The sequence below is a fragment of the Marmota flaviventris genome, chromosome 9 (assembly GCF_047511675.1).
Source record: "Marmota flaviventris isolate mMarFla1 chromosome 9, mMarFla1.hap1, whole genome shotgun sequence".
Taxonomy (NCBI): Eukaryota; Metazoa; Chordata; class Mammalia; order Rodentia; family Sciuridae; genus Marmota; species Marmota flaviventris.
This window is the reverse complement of record NC_092506.1, coordinates 3,395,097-3,412,952: the sequence shown is the minus strand read 5'-3', so window position 1 is coordinate 3,412,952 and position 17,856 is coordinate 3,395,097. Positions and strand designations below refer to the sequence as shown.

At 63.4% G+C, this 17,856-nt stretch overlaps 1 protein-coding gene across 1 annotated transcript in view; it reads right to left on the bottom strand.

Annotated features, from left to right (window-relative positions):
- Positions 1–17,856, bottom strand: part of Shank2 (SH3 and multiple ankyrin repeat domains 2) — a 341,817-nt gene that overhangs the window by 288,138 nt on the left and 35,823 nt on the right. Inside the window, exons 5-7 of the mRNA XM_071615968.1 lie at positions 16,660–16,811; positions 15,379–15,546; positions 5,549–5,665 (exon numbers count right to left, since the gene is read on the bottom strand). Of these exons, the coding sequence (XP_071472069.1) occupies positions 5,549–5,665; positions 15,379–15,546; positions 16,660–16,811 (437 nt within the window). The remainder of the gene's footprint in view (positions 1–5,548; positions 5,666–15,378; positions 15,547–16,659; positions 16,812–17,856) is intronic.

Here is a 17,856-nt window from a genome sequence, read left to right as displayed (position 1 = left end):
GCCCTCTGAGGCCAGGCAGGTCAAGGGCAGGAGGACAAGGTTCCTGGAGCCAGGAGGGGCTGCCACCCAGGACCCCATGGTCTGACAGTGAGGAGGAAAGGGGAATGGAGCCGTGGAGCCGGAGGCAGAAGGGCCGGCCGCCATCACGCAGAGACCTGGCTGTCCTCCGGGGCCAGTGTCCTGTGCACCCAGCTGCACCCAGGCTGCCCAGGGTGAAAGGTCACACGCCGCATCAAGCCCCGCTGAGGCCATGCTGGGCAGAGGGGCTCCGTCCAGGGAACCACCTTGCTGGGCAGGAGGAAGGCAGCCTGGACTGGGGAGCAGACTGCCCGGCCTCGGGAAGGACGGGGGGGGAGGCAGATGGAACCCACCACACGCTGTCCCCAAGGCACCTGTGCAGCCCAGCTCTACTGAGAAGAAAAGCCACAGAGGGGGCCCTGTTCCTGGGGGCGGTGGCTCTCGGTGGGAAACATCTGGCCATGTCCAGAGACATCTCACTGCCCCAGGGTGCTCGTGTGCTAAGCGGGATGAGGCCAAGGAGGCTGGGAGGCCCTGCGATTCCTAGGTCAGCCCCAGAGGCCACCCGGAGGGGCACAGACCTGCCGAGATGGCTCCACGGCTACTGGGGGGTCTTGCTCATGGGCACCACTGTCTCCAGGGCCTTGGAAGGACACCCCCCAAACAAGCCTCAGGCCACAGAGGGTCAGGACCCATGAGGGCCGTGGGTCCAGGCTGGGCCAGTCTCTTCCCAGAACACACCTGGGACTCTGGGACCACCTAGCGAGGTCTGTGGAGACACTCTGGGATGGGCATAAGGGACGGGAGGACGGAGGTGGTACTCAGTGGATGGCTCACCAAGGTGGGCAGGGGGTCCCCCACATGTGCGTGAGTCCCCTCCCTACCCAGCCCTGGACCAAGCAGGTCCTCACGGGGGATGTTGGCAGGTGGGGTCTTCACTGCTAGGGCTGGGCTGGGGTGGAGATCTTGGAAGGCCACCTATTCCAGAAGGTGCAAAGGGCACAGACGGGCTGCCCACGGTCACCCCAGGGAGGATCCGCCTAACGGGAGGGTGCGGCATGGATGCCAAGAGCTGTCACCAGGAAGCCGAGCTGGGTGGGGACAGGTGTGGCAATAAGAGAGGGAAGTCTGAAGGACCACCTGGGAAGACAGGAGTGGGAACCTGCGGCCAGGGGCATGGGGATAGGCTAGGCCCAGTGAGTGTGGCCGGCAGGGCCTGGAGGGGCGTTTCCATAAGCGAAGGTGTGGAGGAGAGGGACACCAGCATGGCACCACCGAGGACAGGGCTGACGGCACCTCCAGGCCCGTCGGGGGCTCCTGTCTCCCGCCCTGGGCGTCTTCAGCCGAGCGTCCACACAGGACAGCTTGCTGCCCGGCTGAGGAGCTGTTCCGGGTAGGCAATCCCTGAGGGCGGGCCTGTAGGACACCAGGCACACGCACCAGGGCACTGGAGAGGGGCAGCGTGTAAACAGGATGCTGATGTCACCAGCATGGGGCTGGACCGGGTCCCTAGTTCAGCCTGCCCCTGAAGACCACCCCAGAGCAAGGGCCAGGGTAGCTGGGGCAGCACCCCTCCAGGCCATGGGGCACCAGCACGTCTGCGGGCCTCCCCGGGGCCCTACTTGGCCCAGTCAGTGGGTGTGGGGAAGGACCTCCCGGGGAGGCCGCGGGCTGGGCGCTTCAGCACGTCCTAACTGAGCTGCCTTTGAACAAGCCGGGGTCTCCCACCTGTACAAAGGAACTGGCAGCTGAGGGGTCCCAGAGCTCGGGGGCCTCGGGAGGCTTGTGCACACCTTCCACTCCACAGGACCCAGAGTGCTTGGGGGACAGTGACCCCTCTCATGCCCATGGATGCAGAGGCAGAGCTGGCCAGGGCCTAGGGGCCATCAGCAAGGGCATGGAGATCCAAACAGGAAACACCCCACTGCTCCCACCGTGGCCCTCGCTAAGCTCCAGACACCTGCTCTGGAGAGACACGTGTGCGTGTGTGCGCGCGCGTGTGTGTGCACGCACGTGCGTGTCTTCTAGACAAACTGGCCTGGCCTGGTAACCTCTGATGTCTGGCCCTCCCTCTGGCCCTTGGTCACCCAGCCCAGGAAAGCAGACACCACTCTTGCCTCCCCTGCAGCTCTTGGAAAGCAGGCGCGAGGCTGAGGGAGTCCACAGATTAGAAACAATTTGCTGCTTACAATCAAAGCCCTAATTAGTTGATGGCATAAGAGAAGAGAGAATATTCTGATCACAGTGTGTTTTATTAGAGCTGAGGCTCGCGTAAAATGGATAAAGTACACGTATCGTCCCACACACCTGAGTGCTGTTAGGCCTCAGGAGGAGAGGCTTGTTGAGGCCAACAGCAGGAGCACCACCACCACCATCGTCACCACCATCACCACCATCATCACCACCATCACAATCACCATCACCACCACCATCATCATCACCACCATCACCATCATCACCACCATCACCATCACCATCACCATCACCATCACCATCACCATCACCACCATCACCATCATCATCACCATCACCACCACCATCACCACCACCATCACCATCACCACCATCATCACCATCATCACCACCACCACCATCATCACCACCATCATCACCATCACCACCACCATCACCATCATCACCATCACCACAACCACCATCACCACCACCATCACCACCATCACCACCACCATCACCACCACCATCACCATCATCACCACCATCACCACCATCATCACCACCACCACCATCACCACCACCACCATCACCACCACCATCATCACCATCATCATAACCATCACCACCACCACCACCACCACCATCACCACCATCACCACCACCATCACCACCACCACCACCATCATCACCACCACCACCATCACCACCACCACCATCAACATCACCATCACCACCACCACCATCACCACCATCACCATCACCACCACCACCATCACCACCACCACCACCACCACCATCGTCACCACCATCACCATCACCATTAGCATCATCACCACAATCTCCACCACCACCACCATCATCACTACTATCACCACCATCATCACTATCACCACCATCATCACCACCACCACCATCACCATCACTACCACCATCACTACCACCATCATCACCATCACCACCATCACCACCATCACCTCAGCATCATCACCACTATCACCACCATCACCACCACCACCACCACCACCACCACCACCACCACCATCCTCACCATCTCCATTCCTCACTCTCCCCATCACTACCACCCTCATTTCCAGCACTTTCACCACCACCATCACCCTCACTGTCACCATTGCCAGGTCGTCCAATACCACTACGACAGCTACAATTTACTGAGCATGTACTACATGCCAGGTACAGCATATTTGCTTCCACCATGTCTTCCCAGCATCCCTGTGAGTTAGATGGTTGCCCCCACATCACAAATGAGGAAACGCAGAACCCAAGAGAGACAGTGGGTTGCTGGCAGCAGACAGCCAGGTAGTGGTTCAGACCTGGGGACCCTGACTACCAGGCCTGGTGGGTTGTGGCTCCCCTTCACCAAGGCCCCTTCTGAAGTCCTTGCCCTGTGTCCTTGTCTTGACCACAGCAGGTGGGCCCTCCCAGGGACAGTCAATGTGTCCTGATGGCCCCCTTTCTAGTTAACGTCACTGTCTGCCCCTGAGCTCGGCACACACACAGGTGACACGTGCACCGAAGAGAGGAGGTGCTTGGCAAGGTGGTACCGTGGGGGACAGAGTGCCAGGTCAGAACCAGGCCATGCACGCCAGAGGCCTGCCCGCCAGACAGAGGCCGGGCTGCTCTCCTAGAGCCCTCCGTGAGAGCCTGGGGTGCGCGGCCCCTCTCGGAGCCCACTGAGAAGTGGCTGGAGGAGCTCCTTTCCTGTCACCAAGACCCTCCAGGGAGCTGGGGGGCCCCGGGGGGCTGCAGAGCACCCTGCTGTCCCAGGGAGGGGTGACTCCAGAGATGAGCCCAGGACCCTCCTGACATTCCAACTGGCAGCGTCCAGGCTGTGGGGCCAACAGGCCCAGTGCCTGTGAGTGGACTCAGGCTCCCCTGGAGCAGGCGCAGGGCAGCGGTCAGAGCTCAGCATGCCACCTTCGGCACTCCCCGGAAGCTGGATCTTGGCAGCGGCCGGCTGCCCTGGTGATCCCAGGCCCAGGGAGAAGACAGCTCTCCCCACCCGGGCAGAGGCCCCGGGCCTGCTGGGCAGAGGCCACAGAGCCCCGGCCAGGCATGTGGCTAACCCAGGTGGGCGGAGGGCAGGTGGGGCCTTCCACTTCAAGGCTCTGCAAACCACAGGCCGAGCGCCCTCTGCCCTGGGACGCAGCCACCCTTCCGAGAACACGCTGCAGCAGCCCCAGAGCCACAGCCTGCAGCAGGCTCCACGCGGCTCAAAGCCCAAGTGCTCACTCACTGGCCAGCAGAGTCCACTGACCCATCCCGACTGAAGGCGGGGGGGGGGGCGTTGCTTGGGACAGCCGCGGCCCCTCCTGAGTGGTGGGGACAAGCTCAGGGCGTGTGGAGTGACTTGGAGAGCACCGGCCACGTGAAGAGCTAAGAATCTTCCCCTCGGAATGTTTTGACCTTTTCCAATAAAAACTCCCATGGACGTTTTTAAAGCTTGTTTGCAATTATTTCGAGTGACAGAAAAAATAATTTCCTTTTTTTTCCCCAATGATAAAATATGCTTGAAATACACGGGAGGAAATTAAGGGATGTTTTCCGTCTCAGGCAGTAATTACTAAGCAGATGCTGTGCAGATGTGCTAGCAGCTACAGCCAGGCAAGCACCAGGCTCACAAAGCCTCCCAACAGCCACGCGGACGAGCCGCGCTGCATACAAATCCCACAGCCAGGCTTCCTGGGCTCTGCAGGACGCTCCTCCCACCAGCTGCCCTGCTGCCCAGCCCGTCCAGTCGCTCCTCTCCCGTGTTAAGCCCAGAGGAGAATGAGGCAGCCCGTGCCCCTGAGGCGGGGCTCAAGGTGGAGAGGAAACAGGGGGTGTTGCGTCCCATGCTGCACATGTCACTCTGCTGTGTCCCACAAAGGCCTGAAGGGCAGGAAACCCACTAAGCCCACCAGGGCTCTCAAGGGAAGACGCGGCTGGGTGGGGGATATCCCAACTGGGTATCGCAGGATGCATAGGAGTTTCCCAGCAAAGAATCCAGGAAGGTTTAAGAGCGGGAAGCAAATGGGACTTCGAGGTGGCTGGAGGTGCCTGGGTTGAGGAGCAGCCATGAAGGGGCTGGGGATGGACGTGGGAGTGGCTAAAGGTTGAGATGTCAGCTGAAGTCACCGTGAACCTGGGATCACAGCTGCAGACTGGGAAGAGGATGCTGAGGACTGACAGGGCGGCCAGGCCTCCAGCACAGCCCTGCACTGGGACCCCTGCTCCTCCAGGAAGACCCACCCACCTCCACTGCTGGGCTGCATGGCGCGGGGTCCACTCTCAGCACCCTGGGACCTGGGACCTGATGCTCCTTGAAACCAGGGAGGAGGGCCGCGCGTCCACTGACCTGGTTGTAGAGGGCGCAGATGTGCAGGGCCGTGTTCCCCGAGGCGTTCTGGGCGCCCATGTCCGCGCCGTAGAAGAGCAGGTGCTCCAGCTGCTGCACGTGTCCATACCTGCAGGCCTGCGACAGGGGCCGCGCTGAGACCAGGGCTACGCCCGCCCTGTGTCCCCAGTCTGGCCACACACCACACCGTGAAGTCCCTCCAGCCTGGCCCTGCGCCCACACCCCACCCTGCCGCTCGCCCAAGTCTGTGGGACCCCACGTGTGGTGGTGGTCACATGGGGCACAGCCCGCTGGCCTCTGAGTGAGGCTCGTGGTGGCTCCAGCCTCTGACTGCTGACAGAAGGAGGAGTGTGTGACTGGTTGGGGACGCATGCTCTGCTGTTGCACAGAGGGCCCCAGAAGAGGGCCTCCCTTCCCTGCAGATCAGGGGATCCTGTTGGGCAGCTCTGTGAACTGCACCCGGGGTGCTCAGCCCCCTGGTGACCCCCTTCCCCCTCGCCATGCTGTGTCCAGGCCCGAGGCAGGCAGCAGGAGCCAGGGCGGGCTGTCCTTTGGCATGATCTGCCCGTCTCTGAGCCCTCCTGGGGGCAACCAGTGTGATTTATCAACCACCAGGGCTCTGGGACCCGCAGATGTGGACCCAAGCCACAAACCTTGCACTAATCAGGGCTTTTTCTCTGGAATCTACAGGTGTGTTCGCCTGTAGAATGGGAACAACATTCCCTGCAGGGAATCCTTTGGGTCACAGGAAGCTGGGCACCCCAATAGGCTCGGTCCCTCCCTTCCAGCCTAGGTTCTGAGCCAGCGCTTCCTGGTCAGAGGGAAGTGGGCAGCCGTGCAGAGGGCAGGTGGCCCCCAGTGGTGACAGCCTCGAGCTCCCAAGAGCACAGACTGAGCTCTCCCCAGCTGTAAGTGCTGGTCACTGAGACAGACGGAGTGAACGTCACCTCTGCTGAGTCTACAAGAAAGAGCCCCAGCTGGACAGACGGTGGTGGAGGACGGTGACAGGGAAGACACTGGACTATTCACTGGGTGAGCTTCCAGGTAAAACCCTGGAGACGCCCACCTCGAACACTGCGCCTCCCACGGCTGCTGTCCCCAACCTGCCTCGCAGACCCTGCAGCAGACAGCACCGGCCCCGGCCCCTAACAGTGCCTGAGTCCTCCTGCAGTCCCCCGACACACGGTCCAGGAGGACCCAGTCCCCACTGTTCCTGTGGAGGGACAGGCATGGGGCCATCTCCAGGTCCTATCATGGCTCAGGGGCCCCGAAACCTGAGGACCCGTGACATCCCCAGATGGGGACATCTGCAGGGCAGAAGTTCGTTCCTTTTTCCAGAACATCTCAGCAACACCCCTGGGAAGTGCAGAGGTGGGGGGCGGAGACCAGAGGGAGAGGCAGGAAGCCCACAGCGGCTGCCGCGGCCCCTCCAAGCCACACTGACCCCGCCCAGGCCTGGTCTTCTCCTTGAGCCACTGAGCTGGGAAGTCTGCTCTGCACATGGAGGAACCTCTGACGAATCAGCTCCCCCAGAGGATGGGGAGCCATGCCCCTGGCGTAGTGGGATCGCCCTGCAGCCGAGGGGACGGGAACCACACCGTCAGCTCGCCAACGGCCACTCCAGGCTCGCGACTCCCGGTCCCTGGTTAACCTGTTTCTATGAGGTCTGAAGCTACCTCTGTGGGAGCCTGTCACCTCTTCTCAACAAGGTACAAGACGTGGCCACACTAGGAGATGACAGGCTGAGCCTCCTGGGGCCAGCATCCCAGGGCCTGTCCCTGGCTTCGTCTTATTCCTTGCTCATGTTTTTGCAACCAACAAAACCAGAAAGCACTGGACACTGTAAGGGTCATCTCCAGCCTGCGGACTTTCCACCCGTGCCTCTGCCAAAGGGCCACCTCTGCCAGCCGCTCCTTCCCTCTCCAACCCCAGTGGCTGAGGGAGACTCCACTGGCCAGGGTGCGCAAGCCGGGAGCCAGGCGAGCGAGGGCCCAGGGCTGAGCCACAAGACAGAGAGGCGGACAGTGGGGCGGGTTTCTCTCCGTCAAAGACGGGGAACAAATATGGTGCCATGGTGTTGGCTCGAAATGGTGTCAGCGTGAACCCATGGCCCTGGACACCGGAGAAATAAAAATGGAAGTGAGTACAGCTGGCCCTGGGTTTCCTCAGGCGCACGTCCATGGACCCAGCCAAATGCAGACTGAAGACGTCCAGGAAGTGATGGCCCTTGCCACTGTCCGCTGGCAGAGCAGCAGAGCTAGGTACAGAGTGTTTGCACTGTGGGAGGCGTGGTCACTGTGGGAGTAATGGTCACTGTGGGAGGCGTGGTCACTGTGGGAGTAATGGTCACTGTGGGAGGCGAGGTCACTGTGGGAGTAATGGTCACTGTGGGAGGCGTGGTCACTGTGAGAGGCATGGTCACTGTGGGAGGCGTGGTCACTGTGAAGTATGGTCACTGTGGGAGGCGTGGTCACTGTGGGAGGCGTGGTCACTGTGTGAGGCGTGGTCACTGTGGGAGGAATGGTCACTGTGAAGTATGGTCACTGTGTGAAGCGTGGTCACTGTGGGAGGAATGGTCACTGTGGGAGGCGTGGTCACTATGGGAGGCGTGGTCACTGTGGGAGGTGTGGTCACTGTGGGAGGCGTGGTCACTGTGGGAGGAGTGGTCACTGTGGGAAGAATGGTCACTGTGTGAGGCGAGGTCACTGTGGGAGGAGTGGTCACGGTGGGAGGCGTGGTCACTGTGGGAGGCGTGGTCACTGTGGGAGGCGTGGTACATGATCTGAAGCCGGCATACTATACTACGCCACTTTATATGGAGGACCTGAGCCTGTGGGTGTTGGTGTCAGTGGGTCCTGGAACCAAACCCCGCGGTGCCCAGGGACGACTGTGTGCACGTGCCCAGCCTCTAACTCCAGCTGTGGATCAGACGCAGCCCAGTAGCAATGGGCACACCCAACCCGGAGCCTGGTCTCCACGCGGAGGGTGAAAAGAACCGGGGATCCCGGTGGAAACGGGAGGGGCCCAGAGCACCTCAGTCAGAAAGAAGCGCAGCGCTCAGAGGACAAAGGGCACGTCCTGGAAGTGCCAGGGACACTCGTCCAGCAGGAGAGGGGGTCCGAGGAAGTGGATCTGGCCCAGGAAGACCACCCCGTGGACCTATTAGCTAAAATGGGGCACCAAGATGCTGGAAACCTGGCACGTCACCCAGTCACAGGGATGTCACGAGGAATAGGAAGTGGCCGTCAAGTGCCACCAGGCAGGACATAAGGCCAAGAGCATGGCTTAATCCTGGAACACTCCTACCAAACTGCACCCTGGCATCCTTGGGGGGACCCACGTGAGCCCACATTGAAAGATGTCCCCAAACCTCCACCTGAACTCTGCCAGGGCCCAGGAGCAGGAGGAGGAGCAGGGGGCACGGAGCTCGCCAGGACGGGGCTCGGGCTCACGGGGCAGGGCCCTCTGGCTCCAAGGGACATCACTGGGACAACAGGCAACACGAAGGTGGCTGCAGGGGTCACCTGGAGAACTCTGCTGTCCTCACGGCCCCTCCCCAGCCTGAACACAGACCCCTTCATGGTTTTAAAAGGAGGTGGACCTGGCTTAGGCTGGCCCTTCTCAGCCTGCCTCCTGGGGGCCTTGTAGAAAACGCATGCCCAGGGCCTCCCCAGGGCCCTGCCCAGTTCCCCTGAGGGTCCCCAGGGCTCCAGGTTCCCTTGGCTATGCCTAGCAGGGACCTGCCACACCACCGGCCAGGGCCCCGTGAGCCACAAGGGCTCCCCTTCCCCTCAGTGCCCTACTGCCACCTGCTGGACGCCTGTGGTAGGCCAGGTCTCCACCCCAGCACCAGAGCAGGGCACAGCAGGGCACAGCACCTGCACCTGCAACCGGAGCATGGCACAGCCCAGGGCGCTGTGGGTGGGCAGCCAAGGTCTGGGTGCCTGGCTCAGGGCCCCCGAGGGGACTACCATCCAAACCATATGGGCTTCCTCACTGGCACCTGCTTTGTCCCCAACCTGCCCCGAAGACATACCAGCCAATCAGGACCCAAGAGTCACCTTGTGTCAGCTCTGGGCCAGGAAGTGGGCTGCCCATCAGCACAGACAGAGCCCCTGGCTGCTCCTGGCCCTCGCCCCTGCGCTCCTCGGTGGACACAGCAGGCTGGGTCCTCCTGCTGGGCAGGGAGGTGTCGGGAGCCAGCCAGCACCTGGGCCGTGGCACCCACCAGAAAGTGGCACTGATCCACGTGACAGGCTGAAGCCCTGTGCCCAGCGCCTCAGGATGTGACCATGGGGACTGGCCTTTTAGGAGGTGGTTACAGAAAATGAGGCCACTGGGGTGGCCCTGATCCACACGACTGGGTCCTCAGGAGAAGAGGTCAGAGCAGGGGACGACCTGTGAGGACACAGGGAGCAGGGGAGAGGCCCTGGGGGAGCGGCCTGCGCCACCTGGATCCCACTTCAGCCCCTGCATGGGGGACAGGGACTGCTGCTGGGACCTGGCTGTGGCGCTGTCGTGACGGCCCTGGAGGCTCACACAGGTTGGACCGACTGATTGGTTAAGTTCAGTCGGAAGTGAGGACGCACAAAAGATGTCACGCAAGATCCCAGAGGCCACTGTGACCTGAGCCCCCGCTCCCGCCCACTTTCTTCTGAACTGGTGTTTGGATAATGTGATTTTTGGAAAGTGGACACCCCTTGAGGACTTCACCCATGTCACCAGGGCAGGACGGAGGCTCTGACCAAAGGGAGAGGGCAGCATGTCCCCAAACTGGGCGTCAGGGTCCTCATCCTCTCCTCCGCCACCCTCACGGCCCCAGGACTCAGAGCTGCCTGGACAGGGGCTTGGTGGTCCTACCCCTGCTGGGGGCTCAGAGAGGACACTTTGCCTGGCCAGCACGTCCACCCACGAGCAGGGTGAAGGAGCTGTGTACACTCCTGCACACTAGGAAGAGGGGACGCTGGGGACAGGGCAGCCAACTGAATGCAGTGCTCGGAAGCTCAGGAGCCCTGGGGGCTTCTCCGAGGGGGCAGGGCCAGAAACAGCCCAGCCACGTGCAGAACCCACCTGCCCTGCCTTTTCCTCTGCCACAAACACGTGGTTAAGTGTGGCTCCTGTCCGAGAGCCCAGGGATGAGGATCCCAGCTGTGGGAGTGAACCGGCTTTGTTCACTGAGCTCTGTGGCCTTGGGGAGATTTCTCACCCTCTCTGAGCCTGTTATCATCTGTGAGCAGATGGGAAGTGATCTGCTAGGGTTGCTCTGAGGAGAGAAAAGATGGTGCCAACCCAGTGGGTCCGGACTGCGCTTCACTGGTCAGTGGGACGATGGCCAGGGGTGGGGAGGAGCGAGGGTGGCTCTCCCGATTGTTCCGTCCAGGTCTGTGCCCAGCACCTATGGCCTTATCTAACAGTCCCGGCTGCTGAAGGGGACAAGGCTCAGGGAGGCCAAGCCACACTGCGCGGAGCTTGGAGGTTCTGCAGGGGAGTCTCCAGGACTGGTCTGAACGGAAGCCACCACTAGAGGGCAGTCCAGACCCGGCGCTGGGTGGGCTCGGACATTCAGAAGCAGCGACTCTGGGGCCGGGCTGAGGCGGGGTCCTTGGGTGGCTTCAGGGTGGTGACACTCTGAATCCAAGCCCAGGACCTTAGGGATGGGACCTGGCATCTGGTGAGGACAGAAGTCACAGCTGGGAGTCTATCCCTCAGCACGTGACAGCCAGGGTTCCCACGACCCCGCGTGGCCGGAGACAGGAGCTGACCCCGGGGGATGCCCCCCCCAGGGAGAGCGATTCATCGACAGAGCCAAGGGCACAGGTCTCCTGGGGAAGCCCCGCCCAGCCCACGCCCCACCCCTGGGTGCCAGAGAACAGGCAGCCCCTGGGCTCCGAGCCCGCACTCACTCTAACCGGCCAACGCTGGGCCTGCTTGTGCCCTGCCCACCCTGACCCACGACACCAGACGGAGGGCCCTGCCCTCGCCTCCCCACCCTCCCGAGAGGCCAACATGGCCCTGCAGGGCAGGGAGAGTCCCCTCTCCTAGGGTCACAGACCGCCTTTCCATGTGGCCGTCTCCTGATGGCCTGGCCTTGCCACACCTGGATGGTGTGAGAATCTGCATTTCAGTTAAAACAGGCCTAGGAGTGGGTGCACAGCAGGGGGGTCCTCAGGAATTCCTCCAAAGGGCCCCTGCGACTCCAGCCTGGGGTGCCCTGAGGACCGCGGCCATCGCCTCAGGCTCTGACACCATGCCTGGCGGTCCCCAGAGGATGCTCAACGTGGCACAGAGGCACACACGCCCCCGGCCCTCAGGCTCCCACACTGAAGGACATTTTGAAACCTGCATCCACACTTGCGAGTTCTGAAGAGAAGCACAGACGACACACGGGGCCTCCAGGGAGGACCCTCTGGACCCGTCTGACAGCCCCTCTGGACAGGCAGAGGGAGACCTCAGTGTCCCTGTCCTCTCAGGCTCAGCCCTGCACCCTGCGTCCAGCAGCCGCTGCCCAGACCCTGCTCCTGGTGATGTCCTTGGGCTGTGGGGACGGCTCACGGACACTGCCCAGCCTCGTCTGGAGGCCTCTTGTCCTGCTTGCCGTTGCCCACCACCAGCCTTGACCATTTAAAATCAAGCTCTCGAGAGTCTGGATGTCCCCACGCAGCCCCTCCTAGCAGGTCACCTCGACGCTGGGACACTCCCACCAGGACATTCAGGGTTGTCCTCGGGAGCTGCCTTTCCAGTTCCAGTGGGGGCCAAGTCTACCCCATGAGGACAGGACTGAGCCCCCAGGGCCACAGGCCATGGTCACCTGCCCTGCCCCAGGGCAGGAACGCCTGCTGGTCACCGTGAGCCCAGACCTCTGCACGAGGACACAGAGCGGGGGCACCTGCTCCAGTGGTTCTGCCCACACGTGGGCCTGCACACGCGTGTGCCTCATGTGGCTGGGAGTGCGTGCTCACGCTGCGTCTCAGGGTCCAGGGCACGGGCTGTGCCGCAGGTGCTCACGCTCGGTCCCTGACAGCCATGGTGGGGGTCTTCAGGGCAGCGGGGACACCCGGAAGTGCTCCTCAGGTGGGCGACCAGCCAGGAGACTCCTGGGAGCTCCGAGACGGCACACACGAGGGCCTGGGGAACACCCGAGGGAAGGGCCAAGCCATGAGACTCCCATGCAGGAGGCGGCCATCGTCCCTGCCCAGCGCTGCAGAACGGCTGTGGCCAGGCCCGAGCTCAGAGGCCAGCCATCCAGGTCCAGAACTCAGATCAGGCAGAGAGACAAGGGCAGACAGGCAGGAGCACCGGAGAGCATCCCTGAGAGGGCAGAGACAGCGCCTGAGGGGCCAGCCAGGAGCGTGGGGCGGGGAGCAGCCACCTGACTGACACAGTGGCCACAGCTCAGCAGGAACTCGCCTGCCTCTCTGCTCAGGCCTAGCAGGCAGAGCTCCCCAGGGAACCACCTGGGGAACCACCAGCAGGGCACACCTGTGGAGCAGGGGGACCACCAGCAGGGCGCACCTGTGCAATAGGGGAACCACCAGTAGGGTGCACACCTGTGGAGCAGGGGAACCACCAGCAGGGCGCACCTGTGGAGCAGGGGAACCACCAGTAGGGCGCACCTGTGCAATAGGGGAACCACCAGTAGGGCGCACACCTGTGCAGCAGGGGAACCACCAGCAGGGGGCGCACCTGTGGATCAGGGGAACCACCAGCAGGGCGCACCTGTGCAATAGGGGAACCACCAGTAGGGTGCGCACCTGTGGAGCAGGGGAACCACCAGTAGGGTGCGCACCTGTGGAGCAGGGGAACCACCAGTAGGGTGCGCACCTGTGGAGCAGGGGAACCACCAGCAGGGTGCGCACCTGTGGAGCAGGGGAACCACCAGCAGGGTGCGCACCTGTGGAGCAGGGGAACCACCAGCAGGGTGCGCACCTGTGGAGCAGGGGAACCACCAGTAGGGTGCGCACCTGTGGAGCAGGGGAACCACCAGTAGGGTGCGCACCTGTGGAGCAGGGGAACCACCAGCAGGGGGCGCACCTGTGGATCAGGGGAACCACCAGCAGGGGGCGCACCTGTGGAGCAGGGGAACCACCAGCAGGGCGCACCTGTGGAGCAGGGGAACCACCAGCAGGGGGCGCACCTGTGGAGCAGGGGAACCACCAGCAGGGGGCGCACCTGTGGAGCAGGGGAACCACCAGCAGGGGGTGCACCTGTGCGATAGGGGAACCACCAGCAGGGGGCGCACCTGTGCGATAGGGGAACCACCAGCAGGGGGCGCACCTGTGCGATAGGGGAACCACCAGCAGGGGGCACACCTGTGCAATGGGGGAACCACTATCAGGGTGCACCTGTGGAGCAGGGGAACCACCAGCAGGGCAAGCCCCTGTGGAGCAGGGGGACCACTAGGGGAACCACCAGCAGCTCGCAGGCCTATGCAGCAGGGGAACCACCAGCAGGGGGCGCATCTGTGGAGCAGGGGAACCACCAGCAGGGGGCGCCTGTGGATCAGGGGAACCACCAGCAGGGGGCGCCTGTGGAGCAGGAGCTTTCCTTGTTATTTCTCAAATAAGGAAGCAGAGCACCTGGACGTGGCCTTGGCGTTGAGAGTCACAGAGCCGAACTAACAGACGCGGAGGAGGCAGGGCTAATAAACACTGCCCACGTCAGGGTGACAGAGGGTCTGAGCATGGTGGATGCCACTGCGGAGGGGTCCTGGAACCCATTCCCTGTGGGCACTGAGGACTGGGCTTTGAAATGTAAGCACATGTGCGCGCAGTGGGGAGACAGAATCGTCAGGTACACAAACCTGAAATCTGCAGGGCAGGCTGGAGCGCCAGGGAGGAGCTGGTGCTGCACAACTGCTTCCTCCTCCAGAGACCTCAGTCTTTCCCCTAAGCCTTCAACTGATCGCACAAGGCCCACCCCACAATGGAGGGTCGGCAAAGTCGGCTGGTTTAATGTTAGTCTGTCTCACAGAACACCTCCCCAGCGAGACCTATGGTACTGTTGGGTCAAATGTTCAGGGACCGACGCCTGGTGAGTTGCCACAGGAAACTGACTTCCTTTCTCGTGAGGACGAGCAGCAGAACGCCAGCAGATCTCATGCCAGTCACGATACCCGCGGCCCGGGGGCCCCACCCTGGTGTGCAGTGGGGCCTTCTCCAAGGGCTCAGAACTGACCAGCACGAGGGAGGCCGGGCAGTGGTTCCCAGGGCCGACTGCCTGCTCGGCCGCTCCTCTGCACCCCTGACTGCAGTGGACAGGACAGGCCCTGTCCCCCCAGGAGTGGTGGCAGGAGGTGACAGTGGCATTGAGCATGGTGGCAGTCCCTGTGCAGGCCGAGCTAGGGACCCGGCTCCACTGGTCTCTGTGCCCTCCTGGACCTTCTCCACCCTGCCCAGAAGCCCTGATGCCAGGCCAGCCCTGAGGCTCCCCCTGATGACCTCCAGACTGCCAGGGCTCAGCCACGCAGGGCCCAGTCCTTGCCAGGGCCCCGTGGCCAGCACAGCCTGACTGGCTCCTCCCTGCCCTGCTGTGGGGGTGGCAGCCTCCCCGCTGCTGTTCGCCCTGCGCTGGCCCTTCCCCGCCACACCTGCACCGGCCACCCAGGTTCCCTGGACGCGGTCAGCTGGCCTCTGCTTCCTGCCAGGCCGCACTGACACCTCCCCAGCCCAGGGAGCGAGGTGGGTCAGCGAAACACACCCTGTGCCCTGGTCACCTACCCGCAGGAAGCCCCTGTGCCAGCCCAGGGTTGGAGGAGCCTAGCTCAGGGCTCCCCACGGCGGCCGCCCACAGCCCAGGGGCGGGGTCCAGGCAGCGGGGGCTTCCGGGCGTACCTGGTGGATCTCCTGCCAGCCGTTCTCGTCCCTGCAGCACACGGAGGCGCGCTCATGCAGCAGGAGCTCGCAGCAGTAGGGGTCCCCGCCCACGATGGCTGTGTGGTACAGCGGCGTGAGGCCGTAGCTGTCCTTGTAGTCGGGGGACGCCCCGAGCTCCAGGAGGGTCTGGAAAAGGCCCAGGTGCGGTCAGTGCGCCCCACGCCCCTGCGCAGGGCGAAAGCGTCCGAGAGCAGGGACCAGCCTCCCAGGTGCGGTCAGTGCGCCCCACGCCCCTGCGCAGGGCGAAAGCGTCCGAGAGCAGGGACCAGCCTCCCGCGGGCCAGTGGACAGGGCCCGCGTTCCCGCAGCCAGGGGCTGGTCCAGCCGCAAGGGGACGAGTAGGCGTCTCCCTGCCTGCAGCCCACCTGCCTGGGGACAGAGAGGTCACGGTCCTCAACACACAGGGCAGGGGAGGGAGGCCTGGCGGTCAGTGGGGGCACTGAGAAGATGAGGGCTGGGTGTCCAAGACAATGGTCACCACAGCTGACCTGGGGTGGCCTCCAGCACAAGGAGCAGCCCTCCCCTGCCCCTGCGCCCCCCTGCCCTCCGCCACGCACAGGGAGAGCAAGGGAGGGGCTTCCGGGGCCTCTAAAGGGGCAAGACCCACCCACTCCCCGGCACCCGCTGGGCGCCCTTCTCTGTGGAGGAGCTGCCACCTCTGTCCTGGGCAGCGGTGTCCTGAGGGTCAGAGGGCCTCCAGGGAAGGCTGCGCTGGACTATGTGACCTAGAACAGGACGCGTGACCTCAGTGAGTCCCGAGGGTGGTGAGCCACCGGCAGTGTCCGGAAGCCTGCAGGAGGGGGCAGCTGAGAGGACACTCGTGGGAGGCTGCGGGAGAAGCCCCAGCCCCAGGGTCAGCGGCAGGGCCGACCATGTCCCTCTCCCCAGGGCTCTGATGGAGAATGGGCCGCGGGCACCTGGGTTCTCTCCTGTGGGGTGGGGCACTGGAGGACGACAGGGCACAGCACACCCCGCCTGGCTCCCCACGCCCCGTGGCGGGCCGAGCAAGGGCTCAGTGTCCACTGGGTGGTGGCCCTCACAGGGACGTTGGCTTTCGGTCCTGTCTCATGGGTTACAAACACAGCCCTAAAAGGGCAGGGCCAAGAGGGGAGGGCAGGAGGCCTGGACACCGCTGTTGTCCCAGGGGACGGGAGCTGCAGTCCTCGGGTGGCCCCTGTGGGGAGGCCACGGGGCAGCCACAGGGCCCACACGGGGTGGCCCCCAGACAGGCCTGAGTACCTTCAGGGCGGCTTGGTTCCGGGTGCGGGCGGCCTTGTGCAGGGCGGTCATCCCGTCTCTGGCGCGGAAGTCCAGGTGAGCCCCGCCGTTCCTGAGAGCTTTGATGACCTCCGTGGAGCCGTCCAGCTGGGCCGCCAGGGTCAGGGGAGTCTCTGCGGGACCCGGACACACACACTTTAGCACCCACACGTGGGCAAGGCCAGGGAGCCCCAAGCCCAGCCTCGCTCCAGCGCCTGGAACTTGGGGACTTGAAGAACGGACCCCAGGTGTCACGCCCAGCCCCTGGCCAGCCTCACGTCCAGCAGTCAGGTGGCCCAGGCAGCCCTGGGCCCAGACAGTGACAGCGACGAGGCCCCAGGCAGCCATCCAGCTGGGCAGAGGGGCCCTCACCCCTGGCGATTCCAGGCTGCACCGGGTGGGGCAGAAGCCCGGGAGGAGGGTGAGGTCTGCCCACCTGGGGACAAGGGTTGCCAAGGGTCCCCACCTTCCAGATGGCCCGTGGCTCAGTGCCTGTGGGGACACATCTGTCACTCCCCATCCTCCTCACACGCCCTCTGCTGAGAAGATGCACCGCCGTGGTTAATGCAACCTGGGGAAAGGGCAGGGCTCGCGGACACCGCGGGCTCCTGTGACCCAGAAAGCCCACAGCCAAGAGCCGCTGTCTTTGGGCAGCTGGAGGCAGACCCCCCACCCAGTCCCCTGGCCCTCGTCCTGAGACAGTCTATTCTGAGCCCTGCGTTCATTGATGCAGGAGGGTCCCTCTGTCCTGCCTGCGTCTCTCACCCTCCAGCCACAGCTCGGCTGCCTGCGGCTTCCTGGTGGGTGCCACACCCCGCCCAGCGCCCGGGCTCTGCACACCACCCCCAGCTAAGGGTGACGCGCACACCCACACCCTGGCTCCTGACGGAACGGCTGGCTCCCCACTCCCCATCACACGCGAGGTCCCAGGAGGGCCACCGTGCACGTCTCTGACGCGTAGCCATGGGGGGGGCGGTTCTTAGCTTTAAAAACAGGAAGTTTCCGGGACACCTAAGGGACTTCAGTGACCTGGGATATTGCCTGCATAGGCCTGGCCTGGCGAGGGGTGTGCAGGACCCGGCCAGCTGGGAAGGGGGCTCTGTGTGTGCTGGACAGCCCTGACCTCCACTGGCTGCTGCTGCTCCTGTGGCCTCCCAGGTGGGCGCGGGGCATCTGGAG